The 25,484-nt window shown below is 41.8% G+C and overlaps 1 protein-coding gene across 3 annotated transcripts in view; it reads right to left on the reverse strand.

Moving 5' to 3' along the window:
* Nucleotides 1-10,935: 10,935 nt before the first annotated feature.
* ERI1 (exoribonuclease 1) overlaps nt 10,936-25,484 on the reverse strand; it is a 30,825-nt gene continuing 16,276 nt past the window's right edge. For all 3 annotated transcript variants that reach the window (XM_048846846.2, XM_048846849.2, XM_075127417.1), the window contains exons 3-7: nt 20,958-21,165; nt 18,537-18,620; nt 16,821-16,930; nt 13,825-13,939; nt 10,936-11,858 (exon numbers count right to left, since the gene is read on the reverse strand). In XM_048846846.2, the coding sequence (XP_048702803.1) occupies nt 11,616-11,858; nt 13,825-13,939; nt 16,821-16,930; nt 18,537-18,620; nt 20,958-21,165 (760 nt within the window). In that variant the 3' untranslated portion in view covers nt 10,936-11,615. The remainder of the gene's footprint in view (nt 11,859-13,824; nt 13,940-16,820; nt 16,931-18,536; nt 18,621-20,957; nt 21,166-25,484) is intronic.

A 25,484-nucleotide genomic window follows, 5' to 3' on the forward strand; every position in this document is an offset into this window, starting at 1 on the left:
TTTTTAGGTAGCTCTGAGGGCTCTTAGCACCAGAGTAGGGCATGCTAAATACACAATTTACGCTTTTTCTTCAATTGTATTAATATGTTATTATAGGATACAAAATTACTTGATCATGCTTCACCCAAACTCGCTCTGAAATAAAACTAAAACAAACACACGTTCCATGTGGGCATGGTGACTCAATGGCAATCATTCTCTTTGTGTATGAAAGGTTGTAGGTATTACAAGGTTGCTATCTCAACAGTCACTAAGACTATTAATAGATTTTAAGGCCAGATGAACCATTATAGCGTCTAGTCTTACCTATCTTGCCTGGTACAGCTAACTAAATATCACTACTTCTTGTTTCTCCTATCATCCCCCTCAGTAAATTGTAAGAACATAAATATACCTCGAACAAACATTTCATATTTATTTTAAAATGATTGAGTAAATAAAAAAAGATGGCACATTTCAGGTGTCTGAAAACAAGTTCTTAGGACGCAGGATATTATGAGAAAACCTGGACGAAGGATCCCTTTATCCATCTCTAAAACATATATAAAGCACTTTAATTACTGTAAGAGTACAGACACCTGACATGGCAGATGTTTAACAATTCAAAACAAGAGTACAGGTGAGGTTAAGAGAAACAAAAGGAATAATTGCTTATAGAGTACATCTACACTTCCAGCAGCGTGTAGAATACAGACATCGTATGCCCACCCAGCATGGGTATAAACAACAGTGTAAACAGTGAGGCATGGTTTAGGTGGGAAGAGTGGCCTACACGTCTGAACCCCCAGAGTACATATCCTTCACAGGCTCTCTACGTGCCCAAGCAACATCTCCAATGCTTACACTGCTAAGTTTAAAGCAACATAGTGTCCCGCTGCCTCCCTACTGCCAGGGCCTTTCCCTGGTGCCTCTGCCTTTCACTGCAGTGCACAGCTACACACTGCAGTGACCAGTCAGCACGCAGCCTGTTTTTAACTGTGGCATGTATTCAACACATAGAAATAGCCACAGTGAAATAGTGATATATATATATATATATGGTGATCTTCCCAAAAACACCCTCCTGGCCACTATGGATGTAGAAGCCCTCTACACCAATATTCCACACAAAGATGGACTACAAGCCATCAGGAACAGTATCCCCGGTAATGTCATGGCAAACCTGGCAGCTGAGCTTTGTGACTTTGTCCTCACGCATAACTATTTCACATTTGGGGACAATGTATACCTTCAAATCAGCGGCACTGCTATGGGTACCCGCATGGCCCCACAATATGCCAACATTTTTATGGCTGATTTAGAGCAATGCTTCCTCAGCTCTCGTCCCCTAATGCCCCTACTCTACTTGCGCTATATTGATGACATCATCATCATCTGGACCCATGGAAAAGAAGCCCTTGAGGAATTCCACCATGATTTCAACAATTTCCATCCCACCATCAACCTCAGCCTGGACCAGTCCACACAAGAGACCCACTTCCTGGAAACTACAGTGCTAATAAGTGATGGTCACATAAACACCACCCTATACCGGAAACCTACTGACCACTATACTTACCTACATGCTTCCAGCTTTCATCCAGACCACATCACACGATCCATTGTCTACAGCCCAGCTCTAAGATACAACCACATTGTCTCTGTCTGAGGGATTGGAGCAAAACACCTACAAGATCTCCGTCAAGCGTTCTTACAACTACAATACCCACCTGCTGAAGTGAAGAAACAGACTGACAGAGCCAGAAGAGTACCCAGAAGTCACCGACTACAGGACAGGCCCAACAACGAAAGTAACAGAACGCCACTAGCCATCACCTTCAGCCCCCAAGTAAAAGCTCTCCAGTATATCATTAAGGATCTACAACCTATCCTGAAAGACGATCCCTCACTCTCACAGATCTTGGGAGACAGGCCAGTCCTCGCTTACAGACAGCCCCCCAACCTGAAGCAAATACTCACCAGCAACCACACACCACACAACCACACAACACAACTAAAACACTAACCCAGGAACCTATCCTTGCAACAAAGGCCGTTGCCAACTCTGTCCACATATCTATTCAAGGGACACTATCATAGGACCTAATCACATCAGCCACACCATTTGGAGGCTTGTTCACCTGCACATCGACCAGTGTGATATATGCCAGCAATGCCCCTCTGCCATGTACATTGGTCAAACCGGACAATCTCTTTGCAAAAGAATAAATGGACACAAATCAGATGTCAAGAATTATAACATTCAAAAACCAGTCGGAGAACACTTCAACCTCCCTGGGCACTCAATTTCAGACCTAAAAGTTGCAATTCTCCAACAAAAAACTTCAAAAACAGACTCCAATGAGAAACTGCAGAATTCATTTGCAAACTGGACACCATTAAATGAGGCTTGAATAAAGACTGGGAGTGGATGGGTCATTACACAAAGTAAAAACTATTTCCCCATGCTAATTTTCCCCCTATTGTTACTCACACCTTCTTGTCAACTGTTTGAAATGGGCCATCCTGATTATCACTACAAAAGTTTTTTTTTCTCCTGCTGATAATAGCCCACCTTAATTAATTAATCTTGTTACAGTTGGTATGGCAACACCCATTTTTTCATGTTCTCTGTGTATATATATCTTCCTACTGTATTTTAAACTGCATGCATCTGATGAAGTGGGTTTTAGCCCACAAAAGCTTATGCTCAAATAAATTTGTTAGTCTCTAAGGTGCCACAAGTTCTCCTCGTTCTTTTTTTTAGTGATATAGGGAGATCTCCAACTGACACCTAACTGCTGCAGGAAGCCACGTTAGCAAGGCAGAGCTAAAAACTAAGAATGCCTGGGGATGATGTTATGGGGCACTGTGTTGCTGTTTCAAATGAGAAACAAAACAGAAGTCCTGACCACATGATGCTTCCACAGCACTCTTCCAAGGAGCAGGTGTGTTCACCTGCATGGCCAGCCCAAAGCATTCCCTCTGAAGGGTCTGCTGGAAGAGTTATTGGTAACATTTTGCCCTATGCTATGTGCAGAGTCACAGCCTGTCCACTGCAGCTGTATAGCGCTACATCAGATGCTACTTTTCACCCAGAGATAGCTGTATATCTGTGTGGATGATTTAATTCACGTGTTTCAGGCCTTGTCTGCACAAAAACTTCACCGTTTTGACTAAAGCTGAGCCTTAAACGAAGTCACTCAAGCAGTGCATTGGCACTGGTAAGGAATGTTGTGTTGGCACGACATGAGGCATAGGTGCTGGGAATGGTAAACAGTGCTGAGGAAAGGAAAGGTGCTGGCACCAAGGTCAGTGGCAGAGTAGGGTTTCCAGCCCCCAACTAGGCTTTCATGTAATATGTACGGCCACTTGCGCAGCTGAAAAGGGCCCTGAATGATATCCCTCCAAAACATCTGGATTTGAGGTGAGGAAAGCATCCTGAGGTCGAGTCAGTTGATCCTTCAAGTTCATCTCCAAAGGGATGCTTTGAAGATGCTTTGAGACAGTTCCAAACCAGGACCAGAGGAGTAGGTATGGGGTGCAGAGTCAAGCAACAAAAAAGCATACAGAGGCATAGATAGTAGCCTTGACAGTGCATCCCACTCAGAAAAAGATTGGAGGTGGTATCAGAATCCAAACTGGTGAGGAGCCCAAGTTAGTACTGGGATGTCCAGTTTGGCTCCAGAAGAATATGGAGAAGAGGTTACAATGGTGCCATTTAAGAGTCTCCGATGTACTCCTGGGTTGGAGAGAGATAAAGCTTCCTCTTTCCCTCTATTTGTGCCACTTTTTGTGGGGTGATGTGCTTCCCATATTTTATCCCAATGGGCATCAAAGGATTTGCAGTGCTGAGGCAGAGGTGATGGGACCAGACAACCCATCTGGAGTTGATGCCAACCGTAACAGTGCCAGTGAGGAGTAAGTGATGAGATAGACATTTCCTAAGGCCTCATTAGCTGTGGTGCTGATGTAGGAAGAGAGAAAGGTATAACATGATCCAATGGCTGGAAGTTGAAGCTGGACAAATTCAGACAAGGAAACAAGGTGTAAATTTAACCACTGGAACAATTTATAAAGGGTCGTGGTGGATTCTTCATCGCTGACACTTTTTAAATCAAGATTGGATGTTTTTCTAACAGATCTGCTCTAGTAATAATTATGTGGCAGTTCTGTGGCCTGTGTTACAGACAGGGTCAGACTATATGCTCACAGTGGTCCCTTCTGGCCTAGCAAGACTATGCATGTATGAAGGGATGGTGCTTGTTAGATCTTCAATGCCACTTTAGATCTGACTGGTGTCAGCTTTGCTGGGTGAGGAATTCACTCTTACTACGGAGCAGAAGAGATCCTGGCCTTGAGCCCCAGGCAGCGTTGAGGACAGAGTGGTAAAGTATGTCTTCAATTGTGTGCAAGACCCCAGTATGGAGTCTGCACTTGGTACCACTGACAGGCCCAGCATACCAGGCAGTAGGTATAGAGAAGCCAAATAAACCTGGAGTCTCAACGCTGGTCTCTTCTGGTACAAGGAATGAAGCTGTGGCAAAATGCAATTGGATGAGTTGTCTCACCGAGACAGAGGGCACCAGGAGCGCAGTCAGTCTGCAGCATAATAGCTGGTGAGAGATACACCTCTTGAAGCCCTTACCAGCCTCAGGACCCAATATAGTCCCCATAAAGGGCTAAAGGCTTCCAGGTGAAGGGAAAGGCTATTTAAACTATCCTTTACTACTCTAAGCAAACTATTTACAAAAAGCCTTAAGCTAGACTAAAGGAGGCTCCCCTAAGGACACAATGGAAAGTTGTTTCCACTTAATGGCGATGGTGAAGGAACTGAGTCAGCTGGGAGGTGCTCTTCTTTATAGGGAATAGTACAATGACAACGTCACCTGAGAATGCTTGTGCACCCTCCAATGGACACAGCTTTTCAAGGTAGTTCTGCAGCTCAATGCCAGGGTGCTACATCCAGCAAGTAGGCACCTAGAGAGACCCTCAAACATCTTTGTTTTGCATTAACACAGATTTTCAGCCTTCCCCTATTTTTTGTTTTCAATTTTCAAAACCTCTTAGAGATGTTTTACAAAATTTAACTCATTTTGATTAATGAACTTCAGTATTTTGATGATTGTCTAAACTTCTCTGCTACTCTCAGCATTGCCCATCTTAGGGGATTTTATCTCCCTTTACCTTATTTTCTTAGGACTACACTCAATTGTGTTTAAAGAGTTTTTCCATCTCTGTATTTTCTACAAAAAAGTTTTTAAAAAAGGGGTGGGGGGGATTACTACAGAAAAACTTTACAATAGCATCTACCATGATACCTAACGAGAGATTCCTCTATGTGTAGGACTCCTATGTAGTTTCCAGTCATAGTCACCAACCCCCAAGCAGTGCAACTCTCCATAAAGCTTTCAATTCCCCCAAATCTACAGCTTCTCTTATACCTATGGCTTCTTTGGAAACTTTTTTTTCCCTAAACTGCATTTTTAAACTAGTTATCCCACAAAGTAAAGCTTTAGCATATTGAGATATTGCTTTCTTACATTTGTAAAATTTTCCCAGGGATTCTTTTGGTAGCTGAAGTCACTAGTTACTATTTTAGCAGATTGTGGCCTTGACCTCTCTCAGCTTTGTGCACTAGTACACTAACTTGCAAGGCAATCTAGCACGTTGCTATTTATGAGTTGGGATTTATTATGTAGGCATCTTTTTGTGACTCAGTTAAGTTTAATGGGTCTTAAAATGCAGTATAGCTTCCTGTTTTCCCCTCTATATGGAGGTAACCTATCAGTCTGAAATTCACACAGCCTGTTTTTATGATGTTTGAATTTTCTGTTCAGTTTGATTTCTTCTGCTAGAAAATGTTTGGAACTGGGCTCTAGCTGAAGTTTGTCTATGGCTGGTTTTTTTGTTTGTTTGGGGTTTTTTTGACTGATTTTTATAAAACTAACTAAATTGATAGAGATTAATCTGGAGTAGAACACTTGCAATGGGTAGTATAAAATATTTAAGTTTTAAGGTCTTTTTTACCAGTATTCATCACAGTTGAAAATGTATGCACCAACACGTAGCAGACAGATAAAATCTTCCATCAGGTTTTATCCTAAAATGGAGACGGTTACACGCACAGCTCATAGACTTGAAGGCCAGAAGGGACCATCATGATCATCTACTCTGACCTCCGGCACATCACAGGCCACAGAACCTCACCCCCCCACAGCTGCAGTTCGAGTCTCTCTGTCAATGGCTGCATTTCTTTAGCAGGTAAAAGCTTCCGTCAGTAGATGCAAAAAGAATCTTCTCCACTAAGGAGAAAGTCTGACAGAAAAGCACAGCTGCTGAGAGAGAAAAAAATCTGTTAGCAGCTGCTCTTGTGACACAGCTCTAGAACCACCACCCTCTACAGGTCCACAGCCCTCACCCAACACATAACCCTTGCATAAACATTAAAACACCCTAGAAAATTAATAACCATAACTGTTTCACAGTTACGAACTACCCACAGTGTGCCTGATATAAAACCACAAAAGCATAGAAGATTCCCCCATCAACAGGCATAGGATTAAGGTTGATATTCTGCAGAATGATAGATTCCTGCAATGCTTCCTCAAGGAAAGATCGTCAGGCACCGGGCTGCTCAGAAATTCCTGCATGTCACGAGAATGCCTGAATCCAGACAGAGATGTAATACAACCAAAGTGGAATTGGAGCTGCCCACCTTCCCAATAACTTTTCCCCATCACAGAAGATTAGAGTAATATAAATTAAAGATATTCCCAGATATTAGCATGGAGTATACTTTAAGCATTCATGCACTAGATAACAGAAAGTCAGTCAAAGTACACTCCTGTGCGTAGCTAGGTCAATGTACCAATGTCCTTTTAATTTGTTTCCCCCCTTCAAGTGTAGTAATATTTTTCAATCATTAAACATTTAATACCAATCTAAAATTTTATTGGACAACAACTCTCAGTCCATAATTACAAAAAAACCACTATTAAGCTGGTAACTTTTTTTGTTTCTGTTTGAAACATATTAGTTGTAGAGTATGGTCATTTAATTTTATCAGAAGAGCAATCTTCCAGGAGCCAGTAATATATCAGAAAAGAGCAAACTGACAATACCAGCTGAATTTTAAAAGATTATTCATATAAAAGCAAAAATCCCAACAGATACAGAACATTAGCCATAATGCAGAGCCTGTTTCAATTGATGAAGTGACAGTTAAAATACTAGAAATACCGAAGAAGTGAATGCCAATATTGCTTGTTTTTAAAGAGTGAGTTAAGTAACTTATTTTATGAATTTCTAAACTGTTTTATTAAAGGTTCATACACTTGAGTGGTAAACTAACAAACATTATCACTTGTTTCAAAATGATTGAAAAGTAACAAAAATTTAGGGTCTGCTTCTAATATAAATTACACCAAAGTAAAGCTGGAATGGCTCCATTCATTTCACTAATTAACTGAATATAAAAAGAGCCACTTCAGAATTCCAATAATGTACACAAGAGTAGAATCTGGCCATTAATGTCTGTCCCTTATTTCAAAACGTCTTTGCCATAAATGTATTTGCCAAAAACGTCAGGTCTGTGCTTAAAATAAGTGATATCAAGTTGCAACTGTCCTTTACTTATTAAACGTATAGTATAATCTGTAACTAGGCTGGGCCTCATTGGACTGGTTGCCTCACAAAAAACAGGTAAATAAAGGAACTGCAACTAGATCTAGGGAGATGCCAATGTTTGATGAGAATGTTTGCTGGGCTCAGCTGGATTTCATCATAAAAACCTTTACTATGATCCATCATATAAAAAAAAAAGTTATTTCCTAAAACGTTTCCAAAAAGAGAGAACACTTTGTTTAATACATGGAAAACCAAATATATAATTAACATTTTGTACGAAAGTCTGGCAGAACATGGAAGTCATATTTGAACATGATGTGTTCATTATTTTTACTAGCCACGTTAGTTATTTAAGGGATAAGTACATTCACTGTAATCAGATATTTTTAGAATAATAAAACTCAAAAGGTTCATAAAGGGAATAATGTAAATCAGAGGTGGGCAAAGTATGGCCCACGGGACCATCCTACCTGGCCCTTGAGCTTCCAGCCAGGGAGGCTCGCCCCTGGCCCCTCCCCCACTGTCCTCCCTCCCCTGCAGCCATGCCACCGCACAGGCAGCGTTCTGGCCCGCCCGTCGCTCCTCTCGGGCAGCCCGGCGCCATGGCTGGCTCCAGCATAGTAAGGGGGCAGGGAGCAGGGGGGTTGGATAAGGGGCAGGGGGTCCCCAGGGGACAGGGAGCAGGGGGCGGTTGGATGGGGCAGGGCACTCAGCGGATGGGGAGCAGAGGAAGTTGGATGGGGGTGGGGTCCTGGGGGACTGTTAGGGGTAGGGGTGTGGATAGGGGTTGTGGCAGTCAGGGGACAGGGAGCAGGGGGTGGGGAGGTTGGATAGGGGGTGGGGTCCCAGGGGATGGTTAGGGGCAGGGGATCCTGGGAGGGGGTGGTCACGGGTCAAGGAGCAGGCAGGGTTGGATGGGTCAGGGGTTCTGAGGGGGGTGGGAAGTGGGAGGGGGTGGATGGGGACGGGGGCCAGGCTGTCGGGGGGGGCACAGCCTTCCCTACCCGGCCCTCCATACAGTTGCGCAACCCTGATGTGGCTCTTGGGCCAAAAAGTTTGCCCACCCCTGATGTAACTTGTTAAAAGGACCAATGATATTATATAAGGTAAAAATAAATGATTACTTTCAGAAACTGATCAAAATCATCTTACAGCTTGATGTCTAAAGTACCCGTAATCACACACACACACGATCTTTAAAACAAAGGTGCTCTCCTCCTGAACACTAAAAAGGAAAAGTCCTGAGATCAGATTGATTCTAGTATCTCTATTACATGAATTTAAAAAAATCAGTAATTATTTTCAGGTTTATATTGGCTTAGTATGAAAATAATTCATCAAGAGTGGAAAAAAGTCCCCATCAGCTAGACAGGGATAATTTCTGAACATAGAAAGGCTAATTATGAATTCAATTAAGTATCAGCAGCTCGTTTCCTGCAAGTCTTGATTAAGGTGAATAAGCTATGAATATAGATGACAGATCGTTTGTTCTCCCAATGGCAAAAATAGTTATCTGAATGCTCCTTTCTCTGACTTTTTTGACTCTGGAATGACAAAAAATGAATTGTTTTGATTTTCAGAACAAATAATTACAATTTCAAGTCAATTAATGCTCAAGTGCAGAGCAACTACCGAGCCAAACAAACAGAAGAAATCCTTGGCCTAATTAAAACATTATACATTCAAGTATCAGTAGAAAATGGAGTTGTATGATCAGCAAGGCCCCCCATGGAATTAAGTCTAATTTTACACTAGCAGATTTTGACATCATAGAATCATAAATTATTAGGGTTGGAAGAGACCTCAGGAGGTCATCTAGTCCAACCCCCTGCTCAAAGCAGGACCAACACCAACTAAATCATCCCAGCCAGGGCTTTGTCAAGCCGGGCCTTAAAAACCTCTAAGGATGGAGATTCCACCAACTCCCAAGGTAACTCATTCCAGTGCTTCACTGCCCTCCTAGTGAAATAGTGTTTCCTAATATCCAACCTAGACCTCCCCTGCAACTTGAGGCCATTGCTCCTTGTTCTGTCATCTGCCACCACTGAGAACAGCCTAGCTCCATCCTCTCTGGAATCGCCCCTACAGGTAGTTGAAGGCTATCAAATCCCCCCTCGCTCTTCTTTTCTGCAGACTAAATAACCGCAGTTCCCTCAGCCTCTCCTCATAAGTCATGTGCTCCAGCCCCCTAATCATTTTTGTTGCCCTCCGCTGAACTCTCTCTGATTTGTCCATATCCCTTATGTAGTGGGGGGACCAAAACTGGACACAATACTCTAGGTGTGGCCTTACCATTGCCAAATAGAGGGGAATAATCACTTCCCTCCATCTGCTGGCAATGCTCCTGCTATTACAGCCCAATATACCGTTGGCCTTCTTGGCAACAAGGGCACACTGCTGACTCATATCCAGCTTCTCGTCCACTGTAATCCCCAGGTCCTTTGCTGCAGAACTGCTGCTTAGGCAGTCGGTCCCCAGCCTGTAGTGGTGCATGGGATTCTTCCTTCCTAAGTGCAAGATTCTGCACTTGTCCTTGTTGAACTTTATCAGATTTCTGGGGCACTCCACTTGATACCGGCTGCCAACTAGACATCGAGCCGTTGATCACTATCTGTTGAGCCCAACAATCTAGCCAGCTTTTTATCCACCTTATAGTCCATTCATCCAATCCATACTGCTTTAACTTGCTGGCAAGAATATTGTGGGAGACCCTATCAAAAGATTTGCTAAAGTCAAGATATATCATATCCACCGCTTTCCCCAAATCCACAGAGCCAGTTATCTCATCACAGAATGCAATCAGGTTGGTCAGGCATGACTTGCCCTTGGTGAATCCATGTCGACTGTTCCTGATCACCTTCCTCTCCTCCAAGTGCTTCAAAATGGATTCCTTGAGGACATGCACCATGACTTTGCCAGGGACTGACGTGAGGCTGACCAGTCTGTAGTTCCCCAGATTCTCTTTCTTCCCTTTTTTAAATATGGGCACTATATTTGCCCCATGACTGTTTGGTACGGCTCATTACATAAATGCAGTTGGTGTTTCTTTGGCCATACAAAACAGTTTTTACAGAATATCCAAGTGACACTACAAGTATACCAAGCGGTACTTTACATTATGTTAAATATTATAAGTATTTTTACTTTACCCTTTCTTTAGAGCCCTGGTGACTGGTATGGATTAAACAACTACACTTAATCTGATTTGGAATGAGAAGAGAAGAAATAAGCGGACCCATTATCTGGAAGTACATGAAATTCTGAAGATTAAAACCTTTTTACAGACAGATTATATGTACATTAAAAAAATCAATTAATCCCAACAGCTGTATGAAAGCTTTTTATTCAATGCAGTTTTTTGACACCCAACGCTACTCAATTATTTTAGAGACAGAAACTGACAACTGTATTCCTTAAAAGACCCTCCCCTCTCCAATGCTCTAACAGCAATTAAAACAGTAAAGAATGCCCCCACCTTTCCTATCTTACATAAAAAGAGAATGCTGTCTGCTGCTATCAAATGTGCACAGTAGATAAAGCCAGTCTGATCAGGGTACTGTACAGTTCTTCTGGAAGTGCAAAGGGTAGTCAAGATGCTAAAAGCTATTGCAGCACACTGTGTTTTAAACATTACTACAACCATCCTCTTTCCTATAAGCCGGGAGAGGGAGAGGGCACACTGGCTAACCACACTTTGTATTAATTATTCTACACACATACAAAAAAGAAATCTGAACATCCTGCCAGCATACTATACATCAACCTTGTATGAAAAGGTTCCAAGATGACTTACAAAAATATTATCAGCATGAAAAGTGCTGTCGCACAAGTTTTAATTAACAAGGTTCATATGCTCCCCTATTTATTTTAACAGAGATAGTTGCTTAAGGTGCTTTTAGATTTTGTATTGCAGAACTGGTGCACTGAAATGGCCACGTGATAAGATTTATTAACAATTCCTAACTTAAGTCTTCAATATTGGTCCATAATGCAGCATGTTTCGACGCCTAGTTTCTAAAACGGGGCATCTGTGGAGCAGGAGCTCCCTCTACTGGGGCAGAGGATGATACAGTCATTAGCTGCCCACCATGCATTCTCTCATTCACACGTAGCTCACATCCATCCTGAAGCATACGTATAGCTATCCGTGCAATGTTCTTAGAGTCATCAAGTCCGCTATGAGGACGCCCATCATAGTTCATTCCCAGCTTTTCAAGCATGATTGTTAGCTTGGTCTGGTTTCTGGGAACCTGACAAAGAAAATGAACCATGTTAAAGAAATCAGATAAAAAATATCTCAGCATGAAACACTCTACATTATCCTATATAAGTTCTCATACTGCAGTGGGTCTACGACTACCTAGCACTGCTGTGCCATTTTTGGTTCATATCTCAAAGCACTCTGCACACAATCAAACCTCAGAACATCTCTGTGACCTAGCAAAGGAGTATCCACTTTTTACAGATGAGGACAAAGACACACAGAGAAGAGTACTGTCTAGATTATGGAAAGTTTTGCAGAAGTTTCCCACCACTGTCAACTCTAGTTCAGTTTTTCCAGTGGTGGCAACAGTAGGAGACATGGATAGACAGACTGCCACCAGTATTCCAAGCACTGTATTATCTGACACTGCTCAGAGCAGCAGGTAACTGACATGGAGCAGATTCTCAAAAATGCCCAAGGGAGTTAGAAGCACCATGAGGGAAGATTTTCAAAACACTGGAGACTCATCTACACTTGGGTGATCAGTAATGCTGGTGACCAGTGTTAGCAATGGTGAGAAATTTTTGCAAAGATTTCCCTAGTGTAGTCAAAGCTTAAGTGACTTGTCCAAGGCACAGGGCACACCAGCAACAGAGCCCAGAAGACCATGAGTCCTGATTCCGAGTCCTTCACTTGTCTAATTACTAGATGACACTGCTGCAGTGCAAATACGTAATATTCTTAATTTTCTTTAAAACGTGAAATTTGGTCTTTAAAAAAAATCCTGCAAAGTACAGGGCACTGGAAGATAGATGCCCTTCCACTTAGCACCAGCATTATCAGTGTTCTGTGTATTTGCCAAAACCTGGCAACAAGCAACTCTGATAGTGACAGTTACATAGATAATTCCTCAAAGGGATAAAAAAAATCATACATGCAAGTTGTGGGATATTTCCCTTTCACAATGATGTAGTACTATGCCAGTTCAATTAAAAAGGTAAGATACGAGATCCAGTTGTCTCCCTGAAAATTAGAGTAAGTTACCCATTACACTTTTAACATAACATTAATTATAACATCTTTACTACCTTCTACTATTTTAGATATGTTCAAGAGGAGTTTGGAAGAGATTATAAAAAAGCTTGAAATGATCTTCAACACCGCAGCCTCTTTGGATAAGAAATTGTGTGGAAATGATGAATTAATTCCAAAATTGATTTACAGTGGCTTTTACATAATCTAGTAGTTTCACTGCCATGTCGGAATCAGATGGTAAGCCAGGCCCCATTCTGATTTGTACAGCCTAACCAGGCTGCTAAACTCAGAGCTCATTAGCTCCTCAAAGGATCAAGTATAGCAGCTTAAGCTCCATCAGGATAAAAAGCAGCAGCATGGTCTAGCAGTAAATGAGATAAATATTCCTGATTTTAATCCTAGCTCTGCATAATCTGTTGCAACTTTAGGCAAGTTTGCAATCTCTCTTTCCTCCCCATGCCCCCCGTGATACTGTGTCTCAGAAAATGGGGATAATGCTGCTTAGCTACTAAAATTCACATACGAATTGTGAGATTAGCTCTTTGTAGTGTATGGTTTTTGAAGACGTACAGCAGTAATTGCTACAGTAATACTAAACATGATCACATCTGGGTGAACTAGTTCCAGTGTGGTAGAGCTACACAGCTATACAAAAGATTGCTTCAAGTTACAACAGTGAAAACATGAGCCACGATTTTCAAAGATAGGACACTAAAGTTAAAGTCTTATATCTTTATTTAAGCACCTAAGCAGTGTTCTCATGTTCAAGAATTCAACAGAGGCTGTGGGTGCTCAAAATTAGCATTTTGTTAAGGCCCTGTGACCTAAATAAATGCTACTGAAATTATACAAACTGGAAGGTCTTACAGCTTGACCCTGGACAGTACAAAAATAATTTTCATAAATATGTGTGCAAGACTTCACTTATTCCAACTTTAGACTGATTTTTCCCCAGAGAATCTGCAATCAATTCAAACCTTGTAGAAGTTTCCATAGGATTTGCGAATGTTGATCCACTTTTTGGCAAAAGGGGGATATTTGATACGGCTGATACGGCACTGGATATTCAGAAATTTACTCATATCCCAAGACCTTGGGGGGAAAAAGCAGGAGAGAGAGAAAAAGTAAAGACAAAACTTTAACAGCAAATCTTAAATGGGAGCAAAAGAGACAATTATATGAAACATTTTCAACATAGCAAACTTGTAGCACAAGTTTTCCTTGTCTTTTCTTTGGGACAATGGACAGGAGGGAAAAGACAGTGCATGAGAAAAATTTTATCACTCGTAATAAACAACATCAGCAAAAGAGAGGGACTTGTTGGCTACTGTCTCCAGTCAACTCCAGACATTAAAGCAAGCACTCTTTTTTTAGGACCTTATTCTCACTCATGTAGGATGTAGACATGGCCCCAGGCATTTCCAACTCTGCATTCTGAAGCCAGTCACCCTTCCAATCTCATGCACATCCATCCCAAAAAGTGTGTTTTCCACCTACACAGCTGACTGATAAGGAATCCTGTTGTATCTTCTCCCCTTGAGTGAAAGTCACTTCAGGAACACATTTGAACCTATAAAGGTTACTTTCCTGAATTAAGTAATGAAACTGATTTGATGACAGGTGACCATTCAAGATCCCAAAGTTTTTTTTTAAATCAATAGGGCCAGTTCCCCAACTAAGTTCTAAATCTGTCAGATTTGTGGATGAAAAGTAAATATTCTGTTGTAGGAGCCTCCTCAGCACACACTACATTTAAAGTTAGTGAAAAACTTCCATTATGTTTCCATTCCTGTTCTTGGTTTGGAGATAAAAATAACGTTAAGTTACTGAAAAGAAGTCAACTACTGAGCAAAACACTGGCACCTACTAAAATCTTAGACCACAAATAAGCTCAGCCCTCTCTGTGACATCATAATCATAGAATCATAGATTATGATGTCACAGAGAGGGCTGAGCTTATTTGGGGTCTAAGATTTTAGTACCTTGCACATTCTTCTAGGATAACACAGGGGGGTCTAGAAGGGGAAGGGGCTGCTACTGGGACAATTTAACTTGGAAAGAAAGATTGTGTCCCACTGAAAATTAGCATTTTTAAATATATTTTAAGGCTACCTTTATACCCAGAACAGGAAAAAGACATTGGCAGAGAAAAGCATTTTGCTGACCCCATGAGAAAGGGTTCTTTACTCTTTTCTCTAAATTACATGCTTTCATAGAATACATTTATTTATCTTCTTCCGGGACAATGATACAGTGATCACAACATAAGATATACCGTTGCCTTGTTAACCCAGCCTAACAGAAAACGTTTACCAGATAAGAACATGCTCATTTTGGACACTGTGATGGTGTGTCCACCCCACGTAGGACTGAAAGGGGTTAAGATGGCCAGACAGGCCAATTAACTCCACTGGCTGCACCTGGAGGAGGAGCCAAGGAGCAGGGAACTAATTGGAAGCAAGCTCAGCTGGACAGGAACAGCTGGGGCCTATATAAAGCCAGGTAGTTGGCAGCAGAAGGAAGCTGCAGGGAAGTAGGCTGCAGTCACTCCCTGAGTGGAGGGAGTTGGGAAGTTGGCAAATCCCAAGAGGGGGAAAGCCAGGAAGGTATGTGAACAGCACAGAATGTTACAGAACTGAAAATCATCCTGGCTTCTTAAATTATTGCAGTAATTCACATGGTAGTTTGCTGTCACTTATACAGATCATCAGAGTAGACGCAACCTCAAGATATCATCCAGTCCATCCCTCCTCACTTAAGCAGGGGAATAGCAGCAAGGAATAGGAGTGCAGACTTGGCTGCTAACCGGATATAGCCCAGGTTCCCCTACCAGCCACTGGGGATGCGGCAAATACCAGGCAGAGGACAGTGGACTGTCTGGGACAATTTGGTCCAGGAAAGACTTTGTTACACTCCTCTCTGGAAGAGGAAACTACATAATGAGATGGCCGGAAGGCTGAGATTCCTGGAGTGAGAGAGCCATAGGATAAGAGGAGGACATGAGACCCCCCCTGCCAGAGGAAGGTGCAATGCCTGGCCAGAGCTAATCCCGAGGATAGCCAGGAGGAGGCGCCTCCAGCAGAGAGTGAACCCCATGACAGATACCATTTACCTCACTAAGGTGTGCACTATGAAGCCTGATTGGGATAATGTTAAGTTTAACATTTAAAATTGCCTGTCCTGCTTATCTCATTAAAAAAAAAAAAAAAAAAAAGATTGCACAGGCAGTTGACAGAATGTTAAAATTTCACAGTTAAAAAGAGACACACAATTGACTGGATGTAGTGCCCTGGCCTGCACTGTGCGGGTCAGACAAGATGATCATAATTGTTCCTACTGGTCTCAAAACATGTGACTCCATGAGATGCAGAAGTGAAGATTCCAAGACCAATGTTATGTTGTCTACATTGCACATCTATCTAGAAACTTATAGAGTCCTCATCACCATTGTACCTGAGCACCTCAAAATTATTAATGTATTTTATTCTCACAAAATCCTTGTGAAATAAGGAACTATCATTGCTAGGAAGCTGAGGCACAGGGTAGACTGACTAGCATAAGAACATTCCGTGCAGAGCCAGGAACTGAATGCTGGTCTCCTGAGTCCAACTCCAGTGTTCTATTCACTAGGCCACTGTTCCTAAAATGTAGTATACAGCATTTTCTATTCCTGTTTTCTAGTTAAATATAAGCACATATTACAGGTAATGGTAATGTAAAGCATAAGATGTATTATGTAACCAACATTAACATTGCTTCTAGAACATCAACTTTCATATTTTCATGACTTTTAATCTAACTACACAACCTCAATACTGCATGTTATATTTTGTATTCATATTTGTTAATTTTATTAAGGATTTGAAAAGTGTATAAAGCTTTCATTTTGATTAATCTAAGAATTGCTTTGCAGTTTTAAAATGCATTTGAAAGGTTACTATATAAAATTTGCACCCTGCTTTCCGAGACATACCCATCAGTCAATATGGTATAGCTATACTTGGTTCCCAGCTCTCTCTGTCTCATCCACTCTACAACATTTTGTAGAACCTGAGGAAATGCATCAGCTTTGTCTACGTGGTCCTGAGAATACATAAAAACAGAAGTCAGGTACGTTTTCTAAAAGAAAATGTGTAGTGTAAGACATTACAGTTAAACAGGAACTAACACTACATACTTCCAACAAACTAAAAACATTTAAACAAAAGAGGGGCTCACAAAACCCCTCTGAGGTGGCTACGCATTATCCCAGTTTCAGAGACAAAGAGAGCTTAAGGGCCTGATTTTCATAGGTGGTAAGTACTCACAGATCCAATTACCACCACCTATGGGGAGGGTGGGGATGAAAATCAGACCTTAGAGCCCAGATTTTTAAAGATACTGAGGCATTGCTGCACTCACTGTTAAAATGCCTAGTTGATTTAGCAGCCTAAGTCTTTTTTTAAAGTGATTTAGACACTTAGGAACCTATATCCCATTGACAGTCAATTTAGGCTCCTAAATCAGTTAGGCATTGCAACACTGAAAACAACACTGCAATACTTCTAAAAATCTGGACTTAAGTGACTTGCAGTAAGTCAAGCAGTTAGCCAGTGACAGAACTTAAACTAAAACCCAGAAGTCTGGGTCTCCTAGTCCACAACCACTACCACTCATCTTGCAACCATTTAAGATTCTTTGGGCTGGCAGGAAACTGGCAGCTATAGAGGATCCACGTCCAGCCATTAGAAAGAAATTATCACTAATGCACAATCTTTATTGTTGGAAGTAAAAACAGATACCAGAAAACTCCCTTCTTTCAAAAACCAAAACACAACTATGAGTGCAGCAAGTTTTGATGTTCATCAATGTACACACTCATGAGGTCTGAACACAGAAATCAGAAACAATACCTCAGTCTATACACCAAAGACAGACTGAGCATCTACACTGAGAACAGTCCATAGTAGTTTTAAGCTGGTTTGTAAAGTGGAGAAACTTGGCTCATTACATCATTCCTGAACTAATCCAAACTAGTCAAAATATGATGAGTTCTTGGCTTTAACATGGCTGTGTAGTCGCAGCACCAGGGCTGGGAGAGAGCACTCCCAGTGCTGTGAAAAAAAACCAACCCACCCCCATGAGGGGAGTAGCTACCAGTGCTGGTGCACTGTCTACACTGCCACTGTACAGCGCTGAAACTTGCATCACTCGGGGGGGTGTTTTTTCACACCCTGAGCGAGAAAGTTTCACCGCTATAAGGTGGCAGTGTAGACAAGGCCTAAGAAAACTACTAAGGACTTTAAGGGTTTTAGGCCTTAAACTGTACTTACTTTAAAAGCTGTATTATTCTTGTAAGTCTCCATTTCCAATTCCCCTAAGTATAACTCTTTTAAAAACCAATCTTCAAGCAAAAAGAGCGAAGATTTAATTCTTAACAGTCATGTAATCCTTGGGCTATCTGCACAGGTTTGCATATATTTGGACTTGGAATAAATCTGTGCTTCTCCTCTGAGCTCCCAACTTTGCTGTTTGAAGGACTGATTCAGAAAGAAATTAAGTGGTGAGACGGAGAAGGGAGGGGAAAAAAATCAGGAAAGTACCGGTAAGCCCTAAAATCAATCACTGAAACTTAAGTCTAAAAACCTTGACAAAATGTAACCTTTTCATTCATACCTGTATCTGGACTCATAGATATTGAAGATGTTACCTGAGTGATTCCTGTCAGATTGATGCAGAAGTTTGAAAGCTGGGGATTAATCTCTGGTTTCACATACTGTTGAAAGGTATCCTCCTACAAGAGGAGATAAAAAAGTCAAATGTTTTACAGTGACATGGAGAAACATACAATCACAAGTCAGATTTCATAGGATTTTAGCCTTGTGCCTGAAAAGAATGGTTAACTAGCAAACAGCCAGATAATATTCATATTTGAGCCCTCTTTATTAGCCATTGTCCATCATTTGAAGTTTACCAAATAAATGGGACTGCAATAATGCAATTAATAAATGACTACAAAAATTTTCTGATATACTGTTCCAAGGTAAAAACCATTTATCAAAAATAAAATCCACATAAATATATTTTCTTCCACGCGTCATCTTTGATAGATGACTAGGAGTTGCTTGTTTTCCTTCATCAACTGAAGTTACAGGGAAGCCATGGGCTGCACTCTGATGTGATATGATTTGATTGTTGGATGACCTCTGTTCCTAAAGCTTCCTGATATATCTATCAGCTGAGATGCATATATACGCTGGGTTTCATCATGTTGCTAACCGCATGATCCTTTCTCTTTCGCACACCATCAAATGGAAGGCCCAAAAGTTAATCTTTGGCTACAACTAACTTCTGTAGGGCCATATGAAGTAGACCACCTTACCAACGCTAGCCAGTTTTGCTGGTGTAGTTATACCAGTTAGCTACACCAAAATACTCTTTAGTGTGGATACAATTCTCTCAGTATAAGAAAGCTCATACCAGTATAACTGAATATTTATTAGAGTTTTACTGGCAGCTATGTTGTAAAAATAAATAAATAAAATCATACCTGTAACAACACAGCTATAGCAGCTAAGGTTTTAAGTGTAGTCCAGGCCTTAGAGATTATGCACTGGGGTCCCAACAGGGTAACAAACATTTGCCTTCACTGCAGAGTGAACCTGGGCTCTTACTCAGGTGTTACTCCTCATCCAGAGTCCATCCACACACAAAGACTTCTGACCCAAAATTAATGGTGCTTTCAACCTGAACTGGTTGGCTCATCCTGGGGTACATGCTAAAGATGGAGTGAGGATTTCATTTGGGTTTGTAACCCACCCACTTTGCAGTGAGAATGCAGGCTAAACCATTAAAACGTTGTTAATACTCCAGTGCCTTCCCCACATTCCACTTGTGTGCCCAAAAGGAAAGAAGTTCTCCCACAATTCACTGGGAAAGAATCAGATCAGCTCAACTTACTACAGCATAAAGAAAAATGGGACCCCAGTTAGTGCAGCACTAATGAAGGTATAGCTTTGAATGAAGGTGTGGCTTTGCAGTGTTGCTGCTTATACTCAGGCTAAGCTAACCTGGGTGCTGATTATCTGAGTTAACTCTGCAGTGAAGACATAACACTACTGATTAATCTCTGACCAGCGCTATAAGAAAGTCAAACTGGAGAAAACTCCATGTTTAGGAACATGCTGCCTATCTTGGAGTTGGTGTAATGAACTGAGCTCAGGGCCGGAAGCCAAGAACTCCTGGCTCCTAAACCTAGCTCTGATTGGCAGTGAGGCCTTCAGCAAGTCCCTTAATCTGTTTTAAGTATCCCTATTTTATAGATGAGGAACTATTAACTAAACTGCATACAATCCTATCCGGTAGCTAAGTGAACATCACTCTGAGGATCTAGACCACCATATACACCACCAGGTATTATTCTAGTTTTGTCTCTCTGAAGATAGAGAAGATCTTAAGGGACGTTGTCAACATGGGAAGATTTTGAGGACTCTATTCTAAATGACTATTGGTTGAACTGGACAGAGGTATACACAAAGATACAGCAACATTTACTTAAGTCACATTTCTGCCTACAATTTTCAGCATACAATTAAGACCTCATCCATTTTAGAAAATGTGCAGTGGTGAAACTAGATTGATATTAAATTGACTTAATTACAAATAGTACAAGTTTTCTAATATAGACTAGCTCCAAGATTACCATAACTGGGTAAAGAAAAAAAAAACGATTAAGGAGAAAAAAAGAAAAAAAATTATTTTATGCATTTGAGAGCACTGTTTCTCCTGTTTCCGTGGACTTTGGAGAAAAACAGACATTTTAAAAATGGGAAACCAAACAAGGGCAGAACCACCAAGTAGTGAATTCATTACCCAGATATAAAAATGCAAAGTATAATTGTTTAAGGAACATGGTCAACTTCAAATCTGGTCTTTTTAAAAAAAATAAAAAATAAAAAATGCAGAAGCAAATATCATTCCTGACGCTCTCTCTTTTAAATAAAGAAAAACTGGCTATATTTCATGTTAGCTGTGTCCCTTTAAACTCCAAGTTCTGTAACTATTTAAAAACTGATCAGTTCCTACTCTTTGAAGCAATGAGCACAGGAGGCAAAGCAAGTAGGTCACTTACTATTTCTAGGGTACGAGTATTTAATAAAACAATAGGAAATTCAATTATTTCATGTGTAAATTCAGGCTGATTGTCCTCTTCACAGGTTGCTTCAAAGTCAATAACACAGATGTAATCATAGTAACTGTCTCCATTACTGGGCTCCTGCATCAGCTTCTGCTTCTTATAGTAGTTCTTCAACCTCTTTTTCAGTACATCTTTCACTCCCCTGTAAAGGAATGAGACAAGGTATTAGAACTCACATTCCAATCCAATTTTGTTCATATTAACTGCTTCATCACTCCAGAAATGAAGCCAAATCTACTTCTGCTTATTCAAAACAGAGTCATAAATGATGCACAAAGTCACTATGCAATCTAGTTTTATCTTCAAAACAGCTAAATGATCCTAAAGTAGAATGATTTACTTTTCAGTATTTTGAAAAACCTTAATGCTGTGATCCTGTACCCTTGAAGTCAGTGGCAATTTGGATAATGACAGGTTTCAGAGTAGCAGCCGTGTTAGTCTGTATCTGCAAAAAGAACAGGAGGACTTGTGGCACCTGAGAGACTAACCAAATTATTTGAGCATAAGCTTTCATGGGCTATAGCCCACTTCATCGGATGCATAGGATGGAACATATAATAAGAAGATATATATATACATACAGATAACTTGGAAGTTACCATACAAACTGTAAGAGGCTAATTAGTTAAGATGAGCTATTATCAGCAGGAGAAAAAAAACTTTTGTAGTGATAATCAAGATGGCCCATTTAGACAATTGACAAGAAGGTGTGAGGATACTTTGGGGGGGGGGGGGGGGGAATAGATTCAATATGTGTAATGACCCAGCCACTCCCAGCCTCTATTCAAACCCAAGTTAGTGGTATCTAGTTTGCATATTAATTCAAGCTCAGCAGTTTCTCCTTGGAGTCTGTTTTTGAAGCTTTTCTGTTGCTGATAATAGCTTATCTTAACTAATTACCCTCTCACAGTTTGTATGGTAACTTCCAACTTATCTGTATATGTGTGCGTGTATATATCTATCTATCTATCTTCTTACTATATGTTCCATTCTATGCATCCGATGAAGTGGGCTGTAGCCCACGAAAGCTTATGCTCTAATAAATTGGTTAGTCTCTAAGGTGCCAAAAGTATTCCTGTTCTTTTTAATTTGGATAATGTTTATAATGGCAGAAGGTTAAAAACTGGAGAGAGCTTTTATTTTCTAATAAAATTATTTTTAAAACCACTGTACGGGGAGTTGCTAGCTGAGAACTGCCATGTTACAAATCAAGAGGTCAACAGACCTGTAGGCAACGCATATGTGGTCTTGCTATTGCACCACAAACACTGTGGCTACTATGTGTCTGAGCAGTTGCAGACGTGTATAGGCCAGTGTTTGGGGGCTGACTCTGACCTCTGAGATATGGTTTATCAGTGTTGTGAATCTGTGCTGTGGTAGGGATGCTTTGGCCTCTATGGTGTTGAGATGTGCCCCAATGAAGTCCAGCTGTCGAACAGGGATTAGGGTAGATTCTTTTATTTTTCTGTAGCCCTAGATCCCTGAATAGGGTGATCGTTGTCTGGACTGTGTCCAGTGCTTCTTGCCAAGTTGGGCCTTTGAGAAGCCGATGGTCCAGGTATGGGAAGAGCAATATCCCTTGTTTGCGTAGATGTGCTGCTACTACCAGGACGGTTTTCAAGAAAAGCCTTGGTGCAGCGGCTAGGCTGAATGGTAGTGCTCTGTACTGGACGTGTTCTTGTCCTACTGTGAACCGCAGGTATTCTCTGTGAGCAGGGTGTATTATCTGAGAGCTGGCTGTATTTTAAAGAATCCTTATTGAGGTTACAGGGACGAACCATCCCGATGTGTGGAAAGAATAGTAAATATAGCAGGCGACCGGCTCGGCTTAACAGTGAAATACTTGCTGATCTTAAATACAAAGAAGAAGCTTACAAGAAGTGGAAAATTGGACAAATGACCAGGGAAGAGTATAAAAATATTGCTCGGGCACGCAGGAGTGAAATCAGGAAGGCCAAATCACACCTGGAGTTGCAGCTAGCAAGAGATGTTAAGAGTAACAAGAAAGGTTTCTTCAGGTATGTTAGCAACAAGAAGAAAGTCAAGGAAAGTATGGGCCCCTTACTGAATGAGGGAGGCAACCTAGTGACAGAGGATGTGGAAAAAGCTAAAGTACTCAATGCTTTTTTGGTCTCTGTCTTCGCGAACAAAGTCAGCTCCCAGACTACTGCACTGGGCAGCACAGCATGGGGAGGAGGTGGCCAGCCCTCTGTGAAGGAAGAAGTGGTTCGGGACTATTTAGAAAAACTGGATTTTGGATATTAGGAAAAACTTTTTCACTAAGACGGTGGTGAAACACTGGAATGCGTTACCTAGGGAGGTGGTAGAATCTCCTTCCTTAGAGGTTTTTAAGGTCAGGCTTGACAAAGCCCTGGCTGGGATGATTTAACTGGGAATTGGTCCTGCTTCGAGCAGGGGGTTGGACTAGATGACCTTCTGGGGTCCCTTCCAACCCTTATATTCTATGATTCTATGATAAGCACAAGTCCATGGGGCCAGATGTGTTGCATCCGAGAGTGCAAAAGGAGTTGGCGGATGTGACTGCAGAGCCATTGGCCATTATCTTTGAAAACTCATGGCGATCGGGGGAGGTTCCAGAATACTGGAAAAAGGCTAATGTAGTGCCCATCTTTAAAAAAGGGAAGGAGGAGGATCCGGGGAACTACAGGCCAGTCAGCCTCACCTCAGTCCCTGGAAAAATCATGGAGCAGGTCCTCAAGGAATCAATTCTGAAGCACTTAGAGGAGAGGAAAGTAATCAGGAACAGTCAGCATGGATTCACCAAGGGCAAGTCATGCCTGACTAATCTAATTGCCTTCTATGACGAGATAACTGGCTCTGTGGATGAAGGAAAAGCAGTGGACGTATTGTTCCTTGACTTTAGCAAAGCTTTTGACACGGTCTCCCACGGTATTCTTGCCAGCAAGTTAAAGAAGTATGGGCTGGATGAATGGACTATAAGGTGGATAGAAAGCTGGCTAGATTGTCGGGCTCAACGGGTAGTGATCAATGGCTCCATGTCTAGTTGGCAGCGGTATCAAGTGGACTGCCCCAAGTTTCGGTCCTGGGGCCGGTTCTGTTCAATATCTTCATAAATGATCTGGAGGATGGTGTGGATTGCACCCTCAGCAAGTTTGCAAATGACACTAAACTGGGAGGAGAGGTAAATACGCTGGAGGGTAGGGACAGGATACAGTGGGACCTTGACAAATTGGAGGATTGGGCCAAAAGAAATCTGATGAAGTTCAACAAGAACAAGTGCAGAGTCCTGCACTTAGGACGGAAGAATCCCATGCACCGCTACAGACTAGGGACCGAATGGCTCGGCAGCAGTTCTGCAGAAAAGGACCTAGGGGATACAGTGGACGAGAAGCTGGATATGAGTCAACAGTGTGCCCATGTTGCCAAGAAGGCCAATGGCATTTTGGGATGTATAAGTAGGGGCACTGCCAGCAGATCGAGGGACGTGATCGTTCCCCTCTATTCGACACTGGTGAGGCCTCATCTGGAATACTGTGTCCAGTTTTGGACCCCACACTACAAGAAGGATGTGGAAAAATTAGAAAGAGTCTAGCAGAGGGCAACAAACATGATTAGGGGACTGGAACACATGACTTATGAAGAGAGGTTGAGGCAACTGGGGATGTTTAGTCTACGGAAGACAAGAATGAGGGGTGATTTGATATCTGCTTTCAACTACCTGAAAGGGGGTTCCAAAGAGGATGGCTCTAGACTGTTCTCAGTCGTAGCAGATGACAGAACAAGAAGCAATGGTCTCAAGTTGCAGTGGGGGAGGTTTAGGTTGGATATTAGGAAAAACTTTTTCACTAGGAGGGTGGTGAAACACTGGAATGCGTTACCTAGGGAGGTGGTAGAATCTCCTTCCTTAGAGGTTTTTAAGGTCAGGCTTGACAAAGCCCTGGCTGGGATGATTTAATTGGGGATCCGTCCTGCTTCGAGCAGGGGGTTGGACTAGATGACCTCCTGAGGTCCCTTCCAACCCTGATAGTCTATGATTCTATAGTAATATGAAAAATAACATCTTGGAGGTCGAGGGCTGAAAACCAGTCCCCCTTTTGCAGTGCTGGAAGTATCGTACTCAGTATGACTACCTTGAACTTTTGAGCTCGTACAAACTTGTTGAGCTTCCTGAGGTCCAGCATAGGTCTCCATCCCCTATGCTTCTTCTGGGTCAGGAAGTAGTGTAAGTAAAACCCCTTCCCCACGTATTGCGAAGGCACATGTTCTACTGCACCTAGTAGTAGAACATGATCAACTTCTTGTCGTAACAGGTGCTTGTGAGAAGGGTCCCTGAAGATGGACAGGGATGGGGGTAGGGTAGGTGGGCGGGAGGTAAAAGGGATCATAGAATCATAGAATATCAGGGTTGGAAGGGACCTCAGGAGATCATCTAGTCCAACCCCCTGCTCAAAGCAGGACCAATCCCCAATTTTTGCCCCA

The sequence above is a fragment of the Caretta caretta genome, chromosome 4 (assembly GCF_965140235.1).
Source record: "Caretta caretta isolate rCarCar2 chromosome 4, rCarCar1.hap1, whole genome shotgun sequence".
NCBI lineage: Eukaryota > Metazoa > Chordata > Testudines > Cheloniidae > Caretta > Caretta caretta.